The sequence below is a fragment of the Crocodylus porosus genome, unplaced genomic scaffold, assembly GCF_001723895.1.
Source record: "Crocodylus porosus isolate Cpor-Errol unplaced genomic scaffold, CroPor_comp1, whole genome shotgun sequence".
Lineage (NCBI taxonomy): Eukaryota > Metazoa > Chordata > Crocodylia > Crocodylidae > Crocodylus > Crocodylus porosus.
The window spans coordinates 3,754,927-3,773,355 of NW_017728932.1; the positions used below are offsets into that span (position 1 = coordinate 3,754,927).

The following is an 18,429-nucleotide window of genomic DNA, read 5'->3' on the forward strand; positions in this document are numbered from 1 at the left end:
AGTCACGAAACAAGAGAAAACTAAGGGCTGGCATTTTCTAAAAACTATTGATCTATACTATGTACTTCAGAGGAAGAGCCTGTGGCATTCATTCAGGTTCCTCCCACATCAGTATGTATTTTCACGTTTCTGAAAAAAGCATTCAGACTTTCCAACAAGTCATTATGCAATAGCACATGCACAAATATAATAACCCTTGGTTTCTTATCAGAGATACACCATTGTATCAAAAATAACCTGATACTTTTTTTTTTTTAAGCCTCTGCATTTCTGGGGGTAGGGGGTGGGGATGGGTATTGCAAACAACTTGTCCATCTTTTAATTTAAGAGAAGGTCCATCCCAAATTGAAATAATACTCAGCACTCAGAGGTGCTTTCAGCATTATTTAATTAGACCTCTGAACATCTATGGTAACTTGCTGCCTATTTTTAATACAGTTATTTGGTAAATGCTACAGAGCAACTTAAAGGAATAGAAAGCTTAGAGTTCATTAGCTTCAGGCTACCAGTACCATGCCTATTAGGTTTTCTGAATGCCCTGGAAAACCCAACATCATGGAAAGGGTTAAATTCACCATTTCTAAATCACAAATACATTTTCATAAGGCAACTTTTTCTTGCATTTCTTGCACTGGCAAATTTTGATTGTGGCTTTATAGGGCATTCGTAAAGCTAAGCAGTTAAAAAAAAGAAAAAGAAGTATACCAGTTCTTTAAATCTCAATTAATTTGTACTAATCTCCCCTTCCCTCTCCCAATTAGGACTAAAAATATAGAATTACTGAAACACCAGGAAACACCAGGTTCAAAAATATCACCAGTCTAATGTCAGAGACAGGAACCCAGGGACACAGAGGACATGCAAGATTAGAAGAGGATTTCCTCCCACAGTCGTACCTTCAGCAATAAGTAGAGCCAAAATGCAACAGTGACCAACACAAAAGGCACAAGACTGCAAACTGTGGCTCCCCACTAACTATATCTTCTTCACAGAGAACCATGTCACACAGGAGCTCTCTTCTTTTTTTTTTTTCATCCATTCTACTCCTTCCCAGTTTCTTCTTGTTTTTAGGCTGTTTTACATTTTAAGACGCAGGAGAAACACTGACATGATTTTAATCGCCTATTGGAAGGTAACTATCTCTGGGGCAGAATACAGCAGCTGTTTAATGGCATACAACATTTCATGATCAATTATATTTTTGTTTGGTGTTTACTATTTAATGACACAATGCAACACTGAAAAGCAACAACGTGACGATTACTGATCATTTAAACTGCCAGAGGTTGCGTGGATTCAAGATGGACAAAACTAAGTCATCTATACTAAAATTTAGCCACGACACTCAAAACACTATTCGTGCCGTCAAAAAGCACAATGGATTATTTAAAATGACATAGGCGGCCAGATCTCAGTTTCACGTGTAACCTGTCCAAGACTTCTCGCCACCTCCCTATTTCCCCTATGCTCTACGACGAGCCTATGACAGCAAAAAACCCAGAGCTATCGATTTCTAACAGAACGTTGTTGACATCAATGGAATCGCATCTGCTAACACCAATACAACAGCAAACATCGCGATGACCATTTCAAGCAGTTAATCTTGGTTTCGATTCCCATCACCAAATCCATTCTTGTTGCAACCAGGCAAATGTTCGTTTTGGACAAGAGGTTGACCACTGACTGGAAATGAGTGCACGGGACTCTCACTGTGGCAGGAAAACAGCCTTCTCAAAGGAAAAGAGTTAATTTAGGACCCAAGTTTGGACTTCTTCATCACCTGGTCAAGCAACAGAGGTGTTTGACAAGACAAGCAATTCCAATGACTGTGCAATGAGGAAAGTTTACAAACTGCCCCTCGTGGATTTTTAACAAGTCAGCCAACTGCCCACATTTCCCAGAGCTGCATTACCAAGACACTTGTCAGTGTTAACCACAACTGATTTGCAAATCATCCAAAAAAGACAGACACTTGCATAGAAAGTGCTGTCTACTTGGTGCACAACGATTATTGCTCAGGGCTCGATAAGCCTGGGATGGCAGCATTAAAGAACGTAAGTAGTGGCAACTGGGTGGACTTTTTCACAGCGTGGGAAAAGCAGGGGCTACGCAACATACCTTCAAGTAGTTAAAACAACAGGGTTAAACCACCACTGAGGAGTCTCTTACATACACGTCATGGAAATACTTGAGTAACCACACTTCTCCTTACAACTTTTCAACTGTAGTTACTGAACAATCCTGCACTTTCAATTTATATCTTTTCTATTTGCATTAATATGTGACAATTGATGCAGGCAGTGATTAGCTGCAGCTTTTTGCACTTTTTAAAAGTGTAACTCTCCATCATAGATCTGACCCACAGTACTCACAACAATAGGAGGTTAAAAAAAAAAAAAAAAAAAACATTCCTCTCTCTCTCCGCTATCTTTGTCCTCCCTAGTCCCCTACTGTCTTTCACCCTGCCCTAACCCAGAGGTGGTCAACTTATGGCATGGGTACCCTCTATGTGAGGCATGTGGCAGATCAGGGTGGGAGCAGGAAACAGCACCAAATAGGGCAGGAAACAAAGTGCAGCAAATTAGGCAAGGGAATAGGATCAGTGGCACCCGGGGGACAGTGCATGGCTTACCTTGTGGAACTCCTGCCAGAAAAGTTGGTCCCCATTGCCCTAATCAGATGTCTCACCGAGCGTCCCTGTTGTCTACTGTTTCCTCCCATGCTTTCTCTCTCACCCAGCCATCTTGAAAGCCCACACATCCTCTCCCTACCCTTCCTTTTCTCTGGGACATGTTGTGCTAACTAAACATGAAAATAAACCACATCAAAGACTGTCCTAGAAGACAATACGCTCTTAATGACTGTCCTCTGCTCAGTACAACTAGCAGGGCAAATAAATTGTAGCAAAGGAAGTTTCCAACACACTGTACAAGAGTACACACAAAAGCACTAACAGATACAATTGTGAAGTACAATTTCAAACCACTTTAGTGTTTATATAGCTGCTAGTGCAACAAGATCCTGGTCCATGCTGGGACCCCAGATAGTAGCATACTACCCATAAAAAAAAATTAATAATTTGTGTTTAAAAGTAATAACCACTTCCTTCCCAAACAGCGTTTTTGACTCACTGGTAAGGATCATCAGTATCTGTGGACTTATGCCTTTGCTCCTCAGAAAAGAAGAAACTAAAGACTTTATAGGGGCATGCTGGGCCATGTTATGAGTTTAGGCTTATGTATCTGGAGAAATCTACTCCTACATTTACAGTAATGTACTATGCTTACAGTAATGCAAATGTCCATGCCTAAATGGGTGCTTGGAGATGCATGTTTAGCTCTAAAATTCACGTCAGGGCACTATCACGTGAAGATTGCACAGACAGATATCCTCAGAGGGAACAGCCAACCAGCAGCTTAATTCACTAATTTTGACAAAGCAGTATTAGCTCTGTGGGTGTGTACAGATGTGCTCCGTGCACATTTTACAGCACTGTAACTTAGAGCACTTTTTATAGCACTATAAAGTCACAGTGCTCTTAAACATGCCAGAAGGGCAGTTGGTGTTTGGCCGGGGGGGGGGGGGGGGGGGGGGGTGGAAATCTGAGCCTTCCTCACTTTCAGGCTAGGTGGCAGCCTCCTGTGGTTTCTTCACTGGTCAGAAATTTGACGAGCGTACGGAAGTTATTTAAAGCGCTGTAGGTTGCTAAAGTGCTGTAAAATACAGTGCTTCAAATTTACTTCCTCATTTAACAAGAGTCAATTTAAAGTGCTGTAACCATTTTTAAAGTGCTATCAAGCCATGGCAATAAAGTGCTTTAAATGGTTGGGGGCGGGGAAGCAACTTCGGTACACACCCTGACCCACATTAAAAACCAACAAGAAAAAGACCTTTTTCTTGGGTTGCCTTAGATAACGTTCTTAGTCTTCCCCAAATAATTCCAAGCACGTAAGTTAAAGATACTGATTCTTTTCCTCCTCCCACCCCATTCCCACTGCCCTCCCGATGCTACCAGGCCCTAGGGCAGTGTAAAATTTCACCCAGTGTTTTGTTTCAAAGCTGTTTTGAGCTCCAAACAGCAAAATCGAAATGAAACAAAAGCCTTCAAAACAGCTTCAGAACGAAACAAGGGCACTCTAAATGTTCTGAAACCAGGCTTACTGGCCTCAGTGCCGGTCCCAGCCGGCAGCAGCAGCCTCCTGTCATACGGCAAGCAGATCGGGGCCCAACCATACCCCCGGGAGGGCTCCAGGGCTGCACCAGACTCCTCTGGGAGTGCGGGCCCCTGGGCTGCCTGCCGGATGACAGGAGGCTGCTGCTGCCAGCTGGGGCCAGTGGCAGCACTGATCTTCCCAGCACTGGGTGGGCAAAACGTCGAAACAGTAAAACAGTTTCAACGAAATGGAACAATGTTTTCAAAACGAAACTCAACTCAAAATGAAACACTGTTCCGTCAAAACTGAAGCTGAAGTGGAACGACGGTGTTTCGCACAGCCCTGCTAGGCCCCTCAGATCCTATTGATTTAAAGGTGAGCTGCTGATGCTCAGCGTTTCTGTAAAAATCATGCCCTTGGTGCACGATCCAAAGGACGTGGACTCCCATTGACATCAAACATTAATGACACTGTGAATGCACCAGACATATTAGTAGACCTGCAGGTAGATCAGGGGCAGGAAAAATCTTGCCTGAGGGCCAGATTGGGCCCATGGTGGACTCCATTTCCCAACAGCTCATGCCTGTGTCGCTGCAGCTAGTTTCCATCAAGACCCCAGGAATGGCTGGTCTGTGACAGCGCAGGGCTAGTTTCCATGGAGACCAGCCCCAGCAGCTCTGGTAGGGCATATGGCTGGGCGGAGAGCTGCTCCAGGCCTGGGGCTGGGATCTTGCAGCCAGGACAGTGTGGTCCAGAACTGTGATCCACTGCCCACATGCCCCTGCCCAGGGTGTGCAGGCAGCAGATCACACCTCTGTCCCATCTCTAGACCACAGTCACAGCCGCGAGATCCCAACCCCAGCCCTGGAGCAGCTCCCTGCCCAGCCATATGCCCTGCCAGAGCAGCTGGGGCTGGTCTCCATGGAAACCCTGGCCCCATGCTGTCACAGTGCTGCTATTGGGGTCTCCATGGAAACCTGTTGCAGTGACACAAGTAGGGGCTGCTGGGAAATGCAGTCCAACTGCCAGCCGGATCTGCCATTTTGCCCAACCCCGAGATGGATGAAGCAAAGCACAAAGGCAGCCACTTTAAAAATGCTGAATGTTTCTAAGTGACAGGTATTAATCGTAACTGAATTATTCTAGAAAGTGAAAGGGGAGAGCGGGGGAAAGCATAGGGCTTTCCCCAGGGAGTCTTTATTACATAACCAGAGGTATCAAATATCCCACTTTTAAAACCTGGCAAATAAAAGCACCTGTGTTACAGCTACAACATAAAATGCAGGGAAAAATATCAAAATGCATGCTACCGGTTGGCTTAAGGAGCTTGCAGGTGATCAGGTCAGCTCTCAACTTCAGTTCTTCCACTGAAGAACTTCAGGCAGCAATGGAAAAAGTACAGTCGACTCGTTTGGAAACTTAGCGTATATTCTCCAATAACTGGCGCAGCCAAAAACAAGAAGTGTACTGTATGTATCCATAAACAATATTCCAACACCAAATCTCTTCCAGCATTTATGCTGGTAGTTTGTTATGGAAGCCCTCTGGTTTGCTGGCAGGAGACATTTCTGCTGTGTTTCATCTCCCCAACACTTTCGCTCGCTAACATTTTCAAACTATGGTTCAGCACAATCTCGCCTGCAACAAATTACATGGCACATGTGGTATGCAGCTTCCAAGGCAGATTTGCCTGGTACTGGATTGGGTGAGTCAAGCAAGATAAAATTCCCCTCTCCTAACAGGATCCTCAAAGTAATTCTGAAAGAAGCAATCAGTCGCAGATCAAAATCCTAATACTGCGATAGATCTCCACAAGGGCAGAGGATCTTTGCAAGCCGAAGCCAAAGTTCACATATCGAGGGGTTTACAAAGAGTTTCCAAAACAACTGTTTCCAAAAGCCACCTTCTCTTACAGTTAATATTCAGGTGTAATTCTCAGGGATCCAGGCATTTCAAACTAACAAGCTGTGATGGAAAGAGGCCACAGAGTTTTCTCTTGGACCCCAAAGCCCCCGGGAGGCAAGGGTGCTTTGACAGCAGCTTCTGCTCAAAGTCCATCTCCACCAGGCAGATCTTGTGGCTAGAGTCTCCCAGAGCAGTTGCTATTGGGGAGCTCTCTTGTAGCACGTACCCATGCTTTGCTGGTGTCCATCACACAGAACCAGAAAATAAAAACTGTCTTATTACTTAGACTTTTCTACTGTCTGTGCAGCAATGTTGCCAATAGGACATTTACTGCCACTTTGCTTGTTTGTTTCTAAATAGCAGAGGCAATGGAGCTCTGGTAGGAAAGTGCCCCACTATCTAAAAGATCCAGCTTATCGCAGAATCATAGAAAATGAGGGCTGGAAGGGACCTCAGGGCATCATCTAGTCCAACCCTCTGCTCAAAAGCAAGACCAGCCACAACTTCATCATCCCAGCCAAGGCTTTGTCTACCTGGGTCTTAAAAAACCTCCTACGATGGAGATTCAACAACCTCTCTGTTCCAGTGCTCTACCACCCTCCTGGCGAGACAGTTCTTCCTAGTATCTAAGCAAGCTCCCCTGGCGGCAACTGGACAGCATTGCTCCTTGTTCTGTCATCTACCACCACTGAGAACAGTCCAGCTCTGTCCTCTCTGGAAGCCCCATCAGGGAGTTGGAGGCTGCTATTAAATCCCCCTCAGTCTTCTCTTCTGCAGGCTAAGTAATCCCAGTTCCCTGAGCCTCTCCTCGGATGACACATGCCACGGCTCCCTATCCATTTTCATTGCCCTCTGCTGGACTCTCTCTCCAATACGTGCACATCCCTTCTGTGCTGGGGAGCCGAAAACTGGACACTACTCCAGATGTAGCCTTACCAGGGCCAAACAGAGGGGAAGAATCACTCCCCTTGATCTGCTGGCAGTGCTTCTACTCATGCAGCTCAGGATGCCATTAGTCTTCTTCACAACAAGGGCACACTGTCAACTCATATCCAGCTTATTGTCCACTGTCACCCCAAGGTCCTTTTCTGCAGAGTTGCTGCCCAGCCAGTCAGCCCCCAGCCTGTACTGGTGCATGGGACTGGTCCCTCCTAAGTGCAGGATTTTGCAATTGTCCTTACTGAATGCCATGAGATTTCTTTTGGCCCACTGCTCCAATTTGTCGAGAGCTCTCTGAATCCTACCCCTACACTCCATCATATCTATTACTGCCTCCGCCAGCTTGGTGTCATCTGCAAACTTGCTGAGGAAGCACTCCATCCCATCATTCAGATCGTTAATGAAAATATTGAACAAAACCAAGCCCAGGACTGATCCCTGGGGCACTCCACTTGAAACTGGCTGCCAACTAAGCCACTAATTACTATCCTCTGAGCCACTAATTACTATCCTCTGAGCCTGATGCTCCTGCCAGTTTTCTAACCACCTCCAGTCCATTCATCCAACCCATATCTCCTTTGCTTGCCTGCAAGAATGATGTGGCAGACTGTATCCAAAGCCTTGCTGAAGCTGTGGTATATCATGTCCAGTGCTCTTCCCACATCCACAGAGCCAGTCATCTCATCGTAGAAAGTAATCGGGTTCGTTAGGCATGACTTCCCCTTGTTGAATTTGTGGCGACTGTTCCTAATGATCGTCTCCACCGGGTGCTTAGGATCTGCTCCATGATTTTTCCAGGGGCTGAGGTGAAACTGACTGCTCTGTAGTTCCCTGGATCTTCCTCCTTCCCTTTCTTAAAAGATAAGCACTATATTTGCCCTTTTCCCATCATCCAGGACCACTCCCAGTTGCCATGAGTTTTCAAAGGTGATGACCAGCAGCTCTGCATTCGCATCAGCCAACTCTGCCAGCACCCTTGGGTGCATCCTGTCTGGCCCCATGGACTGGTACACGTCCAGCCTTTGTAAACATGTCCCTAACCTGTTCTTTCACCTCTGCTGGCTACTCACCTCCTCCCCAAACTGTGCTGCCAGGTGTGGTAGTCTGGGAGCTGACCTTGCCTGTGACGACCTAGGTGAAAAAAAGGTACCGAGTACTTCAGCCTTTTCTGGGTTTCCTCCTCCCCCATTTAGTAAAGAACCCACACTTCCCTCCCCTGTTCTTCCTCATGTTGCTGACATATTTGTGGAAACCCTTCTTGTTACCCTTCACATCCCTTGCTAGCTGCAACTCCAGTTGTGCTTTAGCCTTCCTGATTGCATTAGCCTTCCATTTCTGAGAATTCGTCCCCGTTTGTCCTGTCTAGTCATTCGATCAAGGGGCTGTGAACAGGAAGCAGGGGTTCTGCCACACACTTGCTGTTATACCAATCAGCTTTGTGGCTCTTTCTTTGTAAAACAAGGCTCCTATTCACCTAGCTGTGTGGTGACAGAGGTATGGGCCATCTTGCTGCAGCTCCAGAGGCACGAATCTGGGCCCTGCTGCAGGCTCATGCCAAAGGCTGTTGTTCCAAATCAACCCAGCTGTAACAAAGGGCACCAGCTCATTAAGGTGGGCAAGTCCGAGGCAACTGGACAGGATGCTGGCCACATCATGTACTTGTGCGCCATGAGCTACAGGAACTGGTAGACCTTAGCCATGCTAACCTAAAGGGCCCTTAGGCTCATGCAGACGAATGTTTTCTGTTCACTTGACTTGCAGGAACATTTGTAAGATGCATTCACATTTGCAAACGTCTTTCACAACCCGAGATAACAGTTTGTAGGGCCTGTAGGTGCCTGAGTCTCTATACCCGGCCTCTTACCTCCACAGTGACTGTAACAATTTGAGAAGTTCGGTGACATCTACAGGAATTTGAAAATCCAGCAAACAATGCAGAAGTAGAGATCTCTTCCGGGAAGGGATGGCTGGTAACTTTGCACTAACTTACCATGGATAAGGTGTTTCATTTGATGCTATTATCAGCTGACTGGAACATTTTGGATATGCATCTGGCTGGGGTCAACTGACCCCATCAGTCTTTCCAGCCTAGGTAGGGGGTCAAATTTAACGATCTGTTGAAGTCCCTTCTGCCCCCAGCATCTATGAATCAGACTTATTACTGACTTTGGGGGGGGGGTTTACATTGTTTGATGGTCTCATGCCCTTCCCCACAAAACCATATGCCTCCAAGCAATACAACTGTTTTAGCTCTACATTAACCCAGGTAATTACATAAATAGTGTAACTGATTCAAAACCCAGCCCCGATTTCTAGACAGACTAGATGCATATCCAGTCTATATGTCCACAATCACCACAACGGCACACTCACAAATAATACAACTCTGAAAGCCTACGGCTAGACATGTTTACGTGACTCAATGATGTACACAAGCAGAGTCAAGGCTTATACTTTAGGTATGCATTTTGTATGCCTGGTTTATCTATACCTCCTAGAAAATGACATTTAACTTACACCAGCAAAAATGCCACCTGATCTTTTTATGTTCTGACAAGTAACTGAAGGAGACTAGAAAGAAAAAGGGGAAAGGAACAAAGCTAGTTAAACTGTTTCTCAAAAAGTAAGTTTCACTTTTTTACAGAGCAATTTCATTTTTTTTGGATAATTTTCCTTATTTTGTGACAGAAAAACAAAGCAAGAATCTAAGCCAAAAACAATTTTTAAAAGCCGGGGGGGGGGGGGGTAAAAACAGATTCTTAATTAAGAAAAAAATCTGATAGTGATCTGTTTTTTAAAATACGTATTTTAAACTTACCACAACAAATAATTGGTATTTTTTATCCACCTCCAAAACAGAGTTTTTAGAAGAGGTTTCCAAAATCTAATCTGTCAAATTAAAATTAAGAACAACAACAACAAAAATACACTGAAAATAAAGCTAGGCATAAAGCAAAACTTTTTTGAAACAAGGCAATCATTACAAAAACTGGGCTAGAAATGTTTGGAACAATTGTTTAATTTGTCTCCTTTAACCAAGGCATCATCTCAAATACTCCAAAAAGAAGACAGGTTATTAGACAGGGATGAATGCTGTTGTTACTGCTGCTTTTCATGGTCAGCACAAGCTGCTCATCTCTGCTGTTGTGTAGACCACTGCAATACAATCCCTTGAATCCCTGTCATTTCTATATGCAATTCAACAGACAACAGCACCACATTTTCACCATCTGTTTTGTACCTTAGAAGTCAGAGTTTATTAACGAAATTATATTTGGCTCTTCAACTGGGCATGTCAAAGAATTAAATACTTCAAAATGCGGAGATGCTTACCCATGACTGTAAAATAAGGAAAATGAAGTACAGAGCACTTAAACAATTAGTTCACCTAGCAGTCTTTGGCAGATCCGGGACTAAGATGCTCATCTCCAGACTTCTCACCTTGCTCTTCAACTACTAAAATTACACTTCTCTCTTTTCATTATTACGGAGCTGCAATAGTCACAACTGTACCAGACAACATGCCTATTCCAGCTCCAAATCAGAGCATGGCCCATAAAAAAAGGTTCCAGTTCAGCAGCGTACAGAAGCCTCTGGATGAAAAGCAAACAGAAACTAGCCACGTAGCTAAGCACCGAGCTGAATGGGAATGAAGTTTACCAGCCTCTCCTCCACGTTACGGACCTAAATTCTCCAAGTGGAAAAGCTCAATATGCCAGGGACGCGCACAAACTAGTTTGGGTTCACAGAGGTAACAGCTATCTTAATCCAAGTTTTGAACAAAATTCAAGAACTAGGTTGTGTCACAGTCTGGCTCTTCACCACGAATACTCTGCCCAACACAAAACACAGTAGCCACGTGTTTTATGATGACACCTGACAAGATAAACAAGCAAATAAAGCCACTATTGGACTTTCTCAGTTTTTCTAAAGATGGAAGAAAAGTGAGCTGTATCTAAATGGGGGGGCAGGAGGCAGGGGTTAAAAACCTGTCTTCTCCATTGCCCAATTAGAGGAATACAGTTTAGCATCTCCAAAGATTTGCAGGTGCTTGAGATGTTTTAAGGTATCAGCATTTCTCCTAAGGGAAGGGGTTTGGAAAGGGATGGGGGGCGGGGGGAGAGCAAGAAAAAGAAAAGTATCATGTTTATGAATCAGACTGTTAAGCGTGTGCTTCGGGGGTGGGAAAGGTGGGCGATGCACAGAGGAACAGATGAGTCAGAAAATGAAAAATGGCGATTTTCCTCTTCTTACTGGCATCTCAGGATGCTAAATATTTTAAAGTCATAAAGAATTTCCTATTGTTGAGAAAGATATTTGAACATAACCTCAGCTGATTAGTACCTGCCTGCAATTAATCCAACCTTCGTGTATAGAATGCATTTTGCCGTGTCCTGGAAGGGAGCGGTGTATATGACTTTTAGATGCATACTTCCAGATACTATGACTACACATTGACTGTGTGCACGCAGTCAACCCTAACTAGATGCTGTCACAGAGAAAATAAATTGTCAGTGCACTTAAAAGTCAAGTGCGTATCTTGCTGCGATTTCTAACTGAATTTGAGCCCTGTGTCAATCTGTTTTGTTGACCTAACTGCTCAGAACTGTCCTGCCATTTGAACACCAGAAAACCACTGAAATGTGACTCAAGTACAGAACAGACAGATCACAATACCCAGATTCTAACACAATCAAGGTTCGGGGTGAATAGAAATGGCAAGCTTCCTTTACCACCTTCCTCCACTCTTGGACCAGTGAGAGTTTGGCCCACTTGCACACCCATCACTACTAACAAGAATTCCTCTTTTGACATGAATTTTGCACTAATTAGCATTCACAGTAATTCAGACAGCTAGGGCTGCACCAGGCGATTAATAATAATAAAAAACAATCTTCGTCGTTAATTAACTTGTTATTACTCAAGTCTTGCAGTGAAGTGCATTGGGGTTTAAAAGTACCCAGGAACACGTATCAAGGTGCAACCATTAGAAGGTTACTGTAAAGAGGCTGATGAACAAGACCGCAGGGAGGTTTTGGAGTATAATTTCAATATCAAGCAGCTTCCTGCATCCCAGTCAAAAATATCATGCATGCAAAACAGGCCAATGCCCCTACACTGCAAATACTCAGCCATGTAACTTTATTCACACATGTAATCCACTCAAGTCAACAGCTGATTGCATGAGTAAAAGTATGCGTATACAGACATGCTTGCTGGACCGAGTTCAAAATATATGCCTATTTTCCAATAGGAAAACCACTTAAAATTGGGAAAATTACGAGCATCTTTAAAACAAGAAGTCATTTGGAGTCTGGTTGTCTACCATGCCACATGCAGCCACTAAAATCAAATTAATTGCACGGATGCAAGACTGGAGCAATAGAAGAGAATCTGACCTTGACTTTAAACATGGGAAGACATCAAGAAAAATGCTTATTCCTCCACACCATTCCCTATAAGAGTTTATATAAACGAAAGTACCTTCCTTATTTATTGGAGGGGTTGTTTTGGGTTTTTTTGTTTTTTTTCCTGTAGACTCCTGTTTCCTTATACACAGCAGGAACAAGCAAAAGCAGGCAGTTTTTTTTTTTTGGGGGGGGGGGGGGAACTGGGGTTAGTTTTTTTGTTTTTGTTTTTTTTAAAGAACCCATGGTTTAAGTGCTAGGAATATGAATATGGGGGAGGAAAGGAATATCTGGACTTAACACAGGAAAACACTGCAAAGTAATTATTTGCTATGAATTACTTTGCAGATCCCCAACCATTTTGAGAACTGCTCTGGCTAGATCCAGAAGTTCTGTAGCTTGGTTGGCAGATAAAACAGCCAGCCTGACAACAAGGATGACAGATTTAAAACAAGAACACATTTTCTTCATAGCAATGAATTTTTTTCCCCTTGACCAATAAATCCATATCTTAAGAGTTTTGCTGCCAAGCCACTAATTGGAGACATTAAATACACAGCATCTTTCTCCATTTCCTCCTACAAATTTAAATGTGAGCACTGGAACTGAAAAAGCAATTTTATGCTCTAGAAGCGTATTTATACATGAAAAAAAATCACATAAAGCAGTGTCAACGGTGGTTGCTTTTTATTTTAGTGTTTGGGCTCAGCAGCAGATCTTATGGCTCTGAAATGTATCAACAGCACCACAATACTCTTATAGAAAGAGAAGAAAGAAGAAAATAGCCTTCAGTCCTATTTGCCAGAAGGCCCTTTATGAGGAGGATTAAGTCGTATTAATCGCCTAGACTGTGATTCACAGCAGAACCAACGGTTTGATTTCAGGTTCAGAAGGAAGTGAATGAATATAAAAGCAGGAGGATGAGAAAATGAAACCAGTAAGAGTTGAGAGAGAGAGCGAGAGAGCTCCGTTAGATGCTTTGCAACTAAAGCATCAGAAAAGGAGTCATGAGCTCTGAACTTTCTCCCTCTTCTGACATCAGCATCAGTTATCCCATCCATAAAGTAATGGTAATAATATACCAGGGTGTTAGGAGGCTTAAAGCACTTTTCAGCACTCCTGAACTGAGCCCCACAGATGCCACGTACTATCCAAGCACCAAGCGATGGTACACGTTTGTCCTCCATAGATCCACTGGCCATTCATTTTGGCTCCCAGCGAGGAACGCTTTTAAATCTGGGGCTGACTAGAAGCATGTGGCTGAAGTCAAATTGTCTTCACTGGGGCTTAACATGGACTTAAGTATCTTGTACTAAAGAGTTAAAAACAAGATGCAGTAACATGATGGGGCAGTGCTCCACCATCCCAAGGGCGCAGGGGCAGCTCCCCTCGTCTCTCCAACTGTCTCTCCATCAGCAAGGACTGAAGACCCTTCTCCTCCCTGCTGCCATCCAGCCTGGAAGAAGGTTGTAAGTTTTCTTACAGCTGTTTTATCTGCCGACCAAGCTACAGAACTTTTTTTCTTGTGCCATCGTGTGCCATTCAGATCCCGATAACTGAAAGCAGATTTAGTCTCCTCGCTCCATTGTCCCCTACCCCATCCTGACACCCTATGCACAAGGCGACACGGAAGGTAAAGATCTTGGCTGGCAACGTGCCGGGTGGCAGGAACACGGCTGCACCAGTCGATGCCAATGCCGATTTCACGACATTTGAAATGAAGTTAGGCAACTCATCGAGTCCTACAGGTAAAGATATAATCCTAAAACATCTCCTGTCACTCTAGCTCCAAAACTGGGTTCCTCCTAAATCTATTCCACAGCACCTAATTAAAAGCAGCCTGATTTTCCAAGGCACTGGTGCTGCCTGGGGTCCTCCCTGCTTTCAGACAGGGATTTGTGGGCGCTCAAAACCTTGGAAAACAAAGTTCAAGCTACTTCTGTTCGGGGTGACTAAAATACTCATTAAAGCAGCCTAATGTTAGGCATCTTAGTTTTAAACATTTGGCCCACATTTTTTAAAAGGGTTATGAGGGAGGTGCATTCTGCAGAACACTGTTACAATAGGTTTCTAGTAGTATCTCGCGCAATCCATCAGAAAGATATGAGGAAAGAGTAAACGGCTAGGCATCTCTTAGGCTTCCACACTTCGGTTTTGCTTTTACAGCTGCCCTGTCACCATCACGACCTCACTTAGCCTTCATTCAGAATATTATAACTAATACATCTTGAACATTATTGCAAGGGTGGAAACCTCCCAAGGGTCAGAGCTTGTGCTCAGAGCCCTCTGCTTCTGACAGTCGCAATCAAGGTAGGTCTCCTATCCAAAGGCTGTTACACAGCTCGTGCATGATGGAATTAAAGGCCTCAACCACCAATTATCATCTTGCCTGTTCATATAATACACTTTGCTCTGCATCAGCCTTTTTTGCAGGGAAGCACTGTGCCTCTGGGGTGGTATTAGGCTCCACGGCCTGAACCACTGGAAAAAAATGCAAAATGACTGAATGATGTTTTCATATGCATCAGGCTCCTCATGCCTGACTCTGAGGGCAAGGCGGTAAAACTATGCTAGGACGCAGGATAGTGCTGAAGGCCAATTCAATATGCACGCTCATGAGCACAGGGAATACTGCTGCTCGTAGAGCAACACCTTTTTCTCACCAGACTTTCAGGAGTTTCTGTGAACGGGGGCCGGGGCATAAGCTAGCTCCTGTGCCACTGCAACTCATTACTTACAGCTGCACAAACAGCGCTTCCAACACCACCAGGCTGGTGGCACCTCCTTTTTCACGAGGGACAGGATCCTCCTCCAGACACCAGTTACTAGAAACAGAAACGCGGCCTCAAGCGCTCACTCGACGATCCGCACAAGAGCTTTGCCGAGCACAGAGGATTCACCGGGAGGCCCGCGCTGCCGACCTCGCAAACCCGACCAGTTCCCCTCGCCAGCTCGGAAAGGATGCTGTCAAAACCCGGCGGGGGCTTCACCCACCCGTCAGGTCACGCCTTTCCAAACGCTCATCTGGCAAACATGGATGCAACCTCTATTTCTACGGTGTTATTTTAAAGAGGGACACGATGACGCAGCGGGAACCTACCGCCAGAATTTACCTGGGTTGAATTTCCCTCAATCCCAAGCTTGGGGGGGGGGAATAAAAAACCAGGTTAGAGAGCAAGGAGAGGGAGAAACAAGTGCACAGCCACAGGAGCCCGCTTTGTCCGCCCCAAAGTCCTCAGGCCCAAGCCAAACCCCAGCAGGATGCTCCCCCGGGGGAGGCGGGGAGAGGAGGCGGCTTCGCCTCAGCCGCCGGGCGCGGGGAAGGGGCTCGCGGAGGCGCCCCCGCACTCACCGTTGGGTCCGTACTTGTCGCGGCTCCGGCGGACCTGCTCGGCGCTGAGCCCGCAGCTCTCCCGCACGCCGAAGCGCTGCAGCACGGCGACCGCGGACAGGCTGTGCGCGCCCTCCATGGCTCCGCTGCCCCACGCCCGCTCCCGCACCGCCGCGCGTCTCCTCCCGCTCCGCCGCGAGGTGTGCCCGGAGCCGCCGGCCGCCGCCCCGCCCCCCGCGCCAGCCCCGGCGCACAAGTAACTTTCCTCCGCCCCGCGGCGCGGGATGCCCCGCACTCGCTACCTGCCGCCCCCTGATTGGCCCCGCCGCGTTCTCACACCTTCCTGCCCTCCCCTGATTGGCCAAGACGCGCGTTCAAATCTGCATGTTCCACCCGGAGCTCCGGCCGGCCGCCCCGAGGGCAGGGGCAAGCCGGCGGGGACGGGCTCTGCCGCCCGCCCGAGGCAGCAAACAGCCCGGCCCTGGCCGGTGCGACAGCGCGAGGGACCTGGTGACACCCCTTGCCCGCAGCCGCCCAGCAGAGGTGGCCGGGAAGCCCCTCCTGCGCCCCCTCCGCTGGCGCGGCCTCCTTGCCCGAGCTGCGCTTTCTGTCCCTTTCTCTGCGTGGTCTGTGCCTCCACGGGGCAAACCGGGGGGGCGGTCTTGGAAATCCTGCTCCCTGGCTCTTGTTCCTCACATGAGGCTTTGAAAATGGATAGGAAGGGGGATCCGTCCCTACCACGAGTCTGCCCTCGCAGTAGATCAAAGACCCTGGGTTAAGTCGGCTCATAGAAAATGAGGGTTTGGAGGGACCTCAGGAGGTCGCATCTAGTCCAACCCCCTGGTCAAAGCAGGGCCAGCCCCAACTAGATCACCCCAGCCAAGGCTTTGTCTAGCCGGGTCTTAAAAACCTTCAAGGATGCAGCTTTCATTCACCACCTCTCTGGGTAACCTGTTCCAGTGTTTTACTGCCCCCCTAGTCACTGGTGACATGTAGGGGGTGCACGTGGGTGTATGTGCACCCCCCCAAAAGAAGTGCCACCAACGCTGCTGGCAGCGCCTGCGGGCAGTTGGCACTCACCACCCCCCACACCCAATACCGCTGCGGCTGCCTGTGGGAGCCCCCTGCTCGCCGCCACCATGCCCCCACTGCTGCAGGCAGTCGCTGTGCCCCCAGCCTCCAGGGGCTCCCATCATTCATTCTCCTAGTGAGAACAGTCTTCCTAATGTCTAACCTCAACTTCCCTTGCTGGAATGGGAGCCAGTCTCAGTGGAGATGCTTGAGAAATAATAGAAATGCTTATATAAACTATTACTGAAACTTATGCAGGAGGGGTTTGTCCAGGAGTGAGAGGCAGGTGGGAGGCACAAAGCAGAAAACCAAATTCCAGTGCAAAAAGAGTGAACATCAGTGAGGATGCTTGCACCTATGTCAAATGGAAAGGCAAACGCAGATAAGTCTGCATGTAATATTACAGTCATCATTGCATCTTGTCTCAGGTACGGAGGTCACACCACCTGCTTCACGCAGCAGCACAGGGAAGAGCACGGCTGCTATAGAAAATGAAGAGTTGGTTACTATAGAACTGAACGAGAAAGAGATGACGAGGAGGAGCACATATCAAGAAAGTTCAGGGCCCAACTCTGCACCCACTGCCATAGAAGGTAGCACATCAAGGTATAAATCATCAGGTGCTGACCACGGCAAGGCACAGGACCTTATGCAACAAGCAAGCTGAAGGCCACAATCTTGAGCAGATGTCCGTCTCCCTCAGGATCGTGTCCTAGGAATATGATGTAACCGAACATACCGGGGAGAAGCTTGAAGTTGTAGGACAGAGAGATGAGAAAATGGCTTGAGAATGAGATGATTTTTATCAAGAAAAGTATACTTGCTCCTAACAGCAAAGCTTTCAATTACCGGTGAAAGTTCTGCCACCTTAGTTGCTGGGTTTTTGGTTGTAGTCGTGCTGGTCTAAGGACATAGGCAGGCAAGGTTCTTTGAGTAGATGCGATATCTTTTGTTAGACGAACTGAATAGCACCTGTTGGCTCTTTGGTGAAATCAGCAATGTGCATTTTGGATCTCTAATTAGTGGAAAGTCGTCTTTCCCTGCCCCCTCACAGAAGTGTACGGCATCGGTTGTATTTTTTCCCTTCTCTCCTCTGACCTAATTGTAAAATGGTGCACAACAACAGAACACACTTTCCTTCAGGAGTTAAAACCCAACGTTTTCATGGATTTGCAAAAGAAGGACTACTTTTGCAAAAGCCAAATAGTTTCTGGACTTCAAAGCATGTCTCCATTTTACGTAGTGATGCTGTAGCCCTGATGGTCCAGGAATGATCAAGAGACAAGGGTTTTTTGGGGTGATATCTTTTATTGGATCAACTGAATGGCTGGGATCAAGTTAGGCAAGCTTTTGAATGCAAGGCATTCTACATCAAGTCATTAAGATGTGTTCAAAGACATCTCCAATTTGCAGACAGGTTTTACCGAGCTATTTTCATGGATCGGTGGAGACTGCACGTTACACAACTTGACTTTCATTTTTCTTTCTGCATTTGGTTAAACTAATTGATTTCTCAGTCCTCTGCAAGCACCAGTGGTGATGAGAATATTTGAAACAGACATGTAGAGAGAGAGAAAGCAAACCCTGGGAGAACCTTTTAAATTTGCCATTGAATTCTCAT

At 46.2% G+C, this 18,429-nt stretch overlaps 1 protein-coding gene across 3 annotated transcripts in view; it reads right to left on the minus strand.

Annotated features, from left to right (window-relative positions):
• ATP2A3 (ATPase sarcoplasmic/endoplasmic reticulum Ca2+ transporting 3) overlaps positions 1 to 15,946 on the minus strand; it is a 154,866-nt gene extending 138,920 nt beyond the window's left edge. For all 3 annotated transcript variants that reach the window (XM_019545450.1, XM_019545448.1, XM_019545449.1), the window contains exon 1: positions 15,759 to 15,946. In XM_019545450.1, coding sequence (XP_019400995.1) covers positions 15,759 to 15,876 — 118 coding nt within the window. In that variant the 5' untranslated portion in view covers positions 15,877 to 15,946. The remainder of the gene's footprint in view (positions 1 to 15,758) is intronic.
• Positions 15,947 to 18,429: the final 2,483 nt, after the last annotated feature.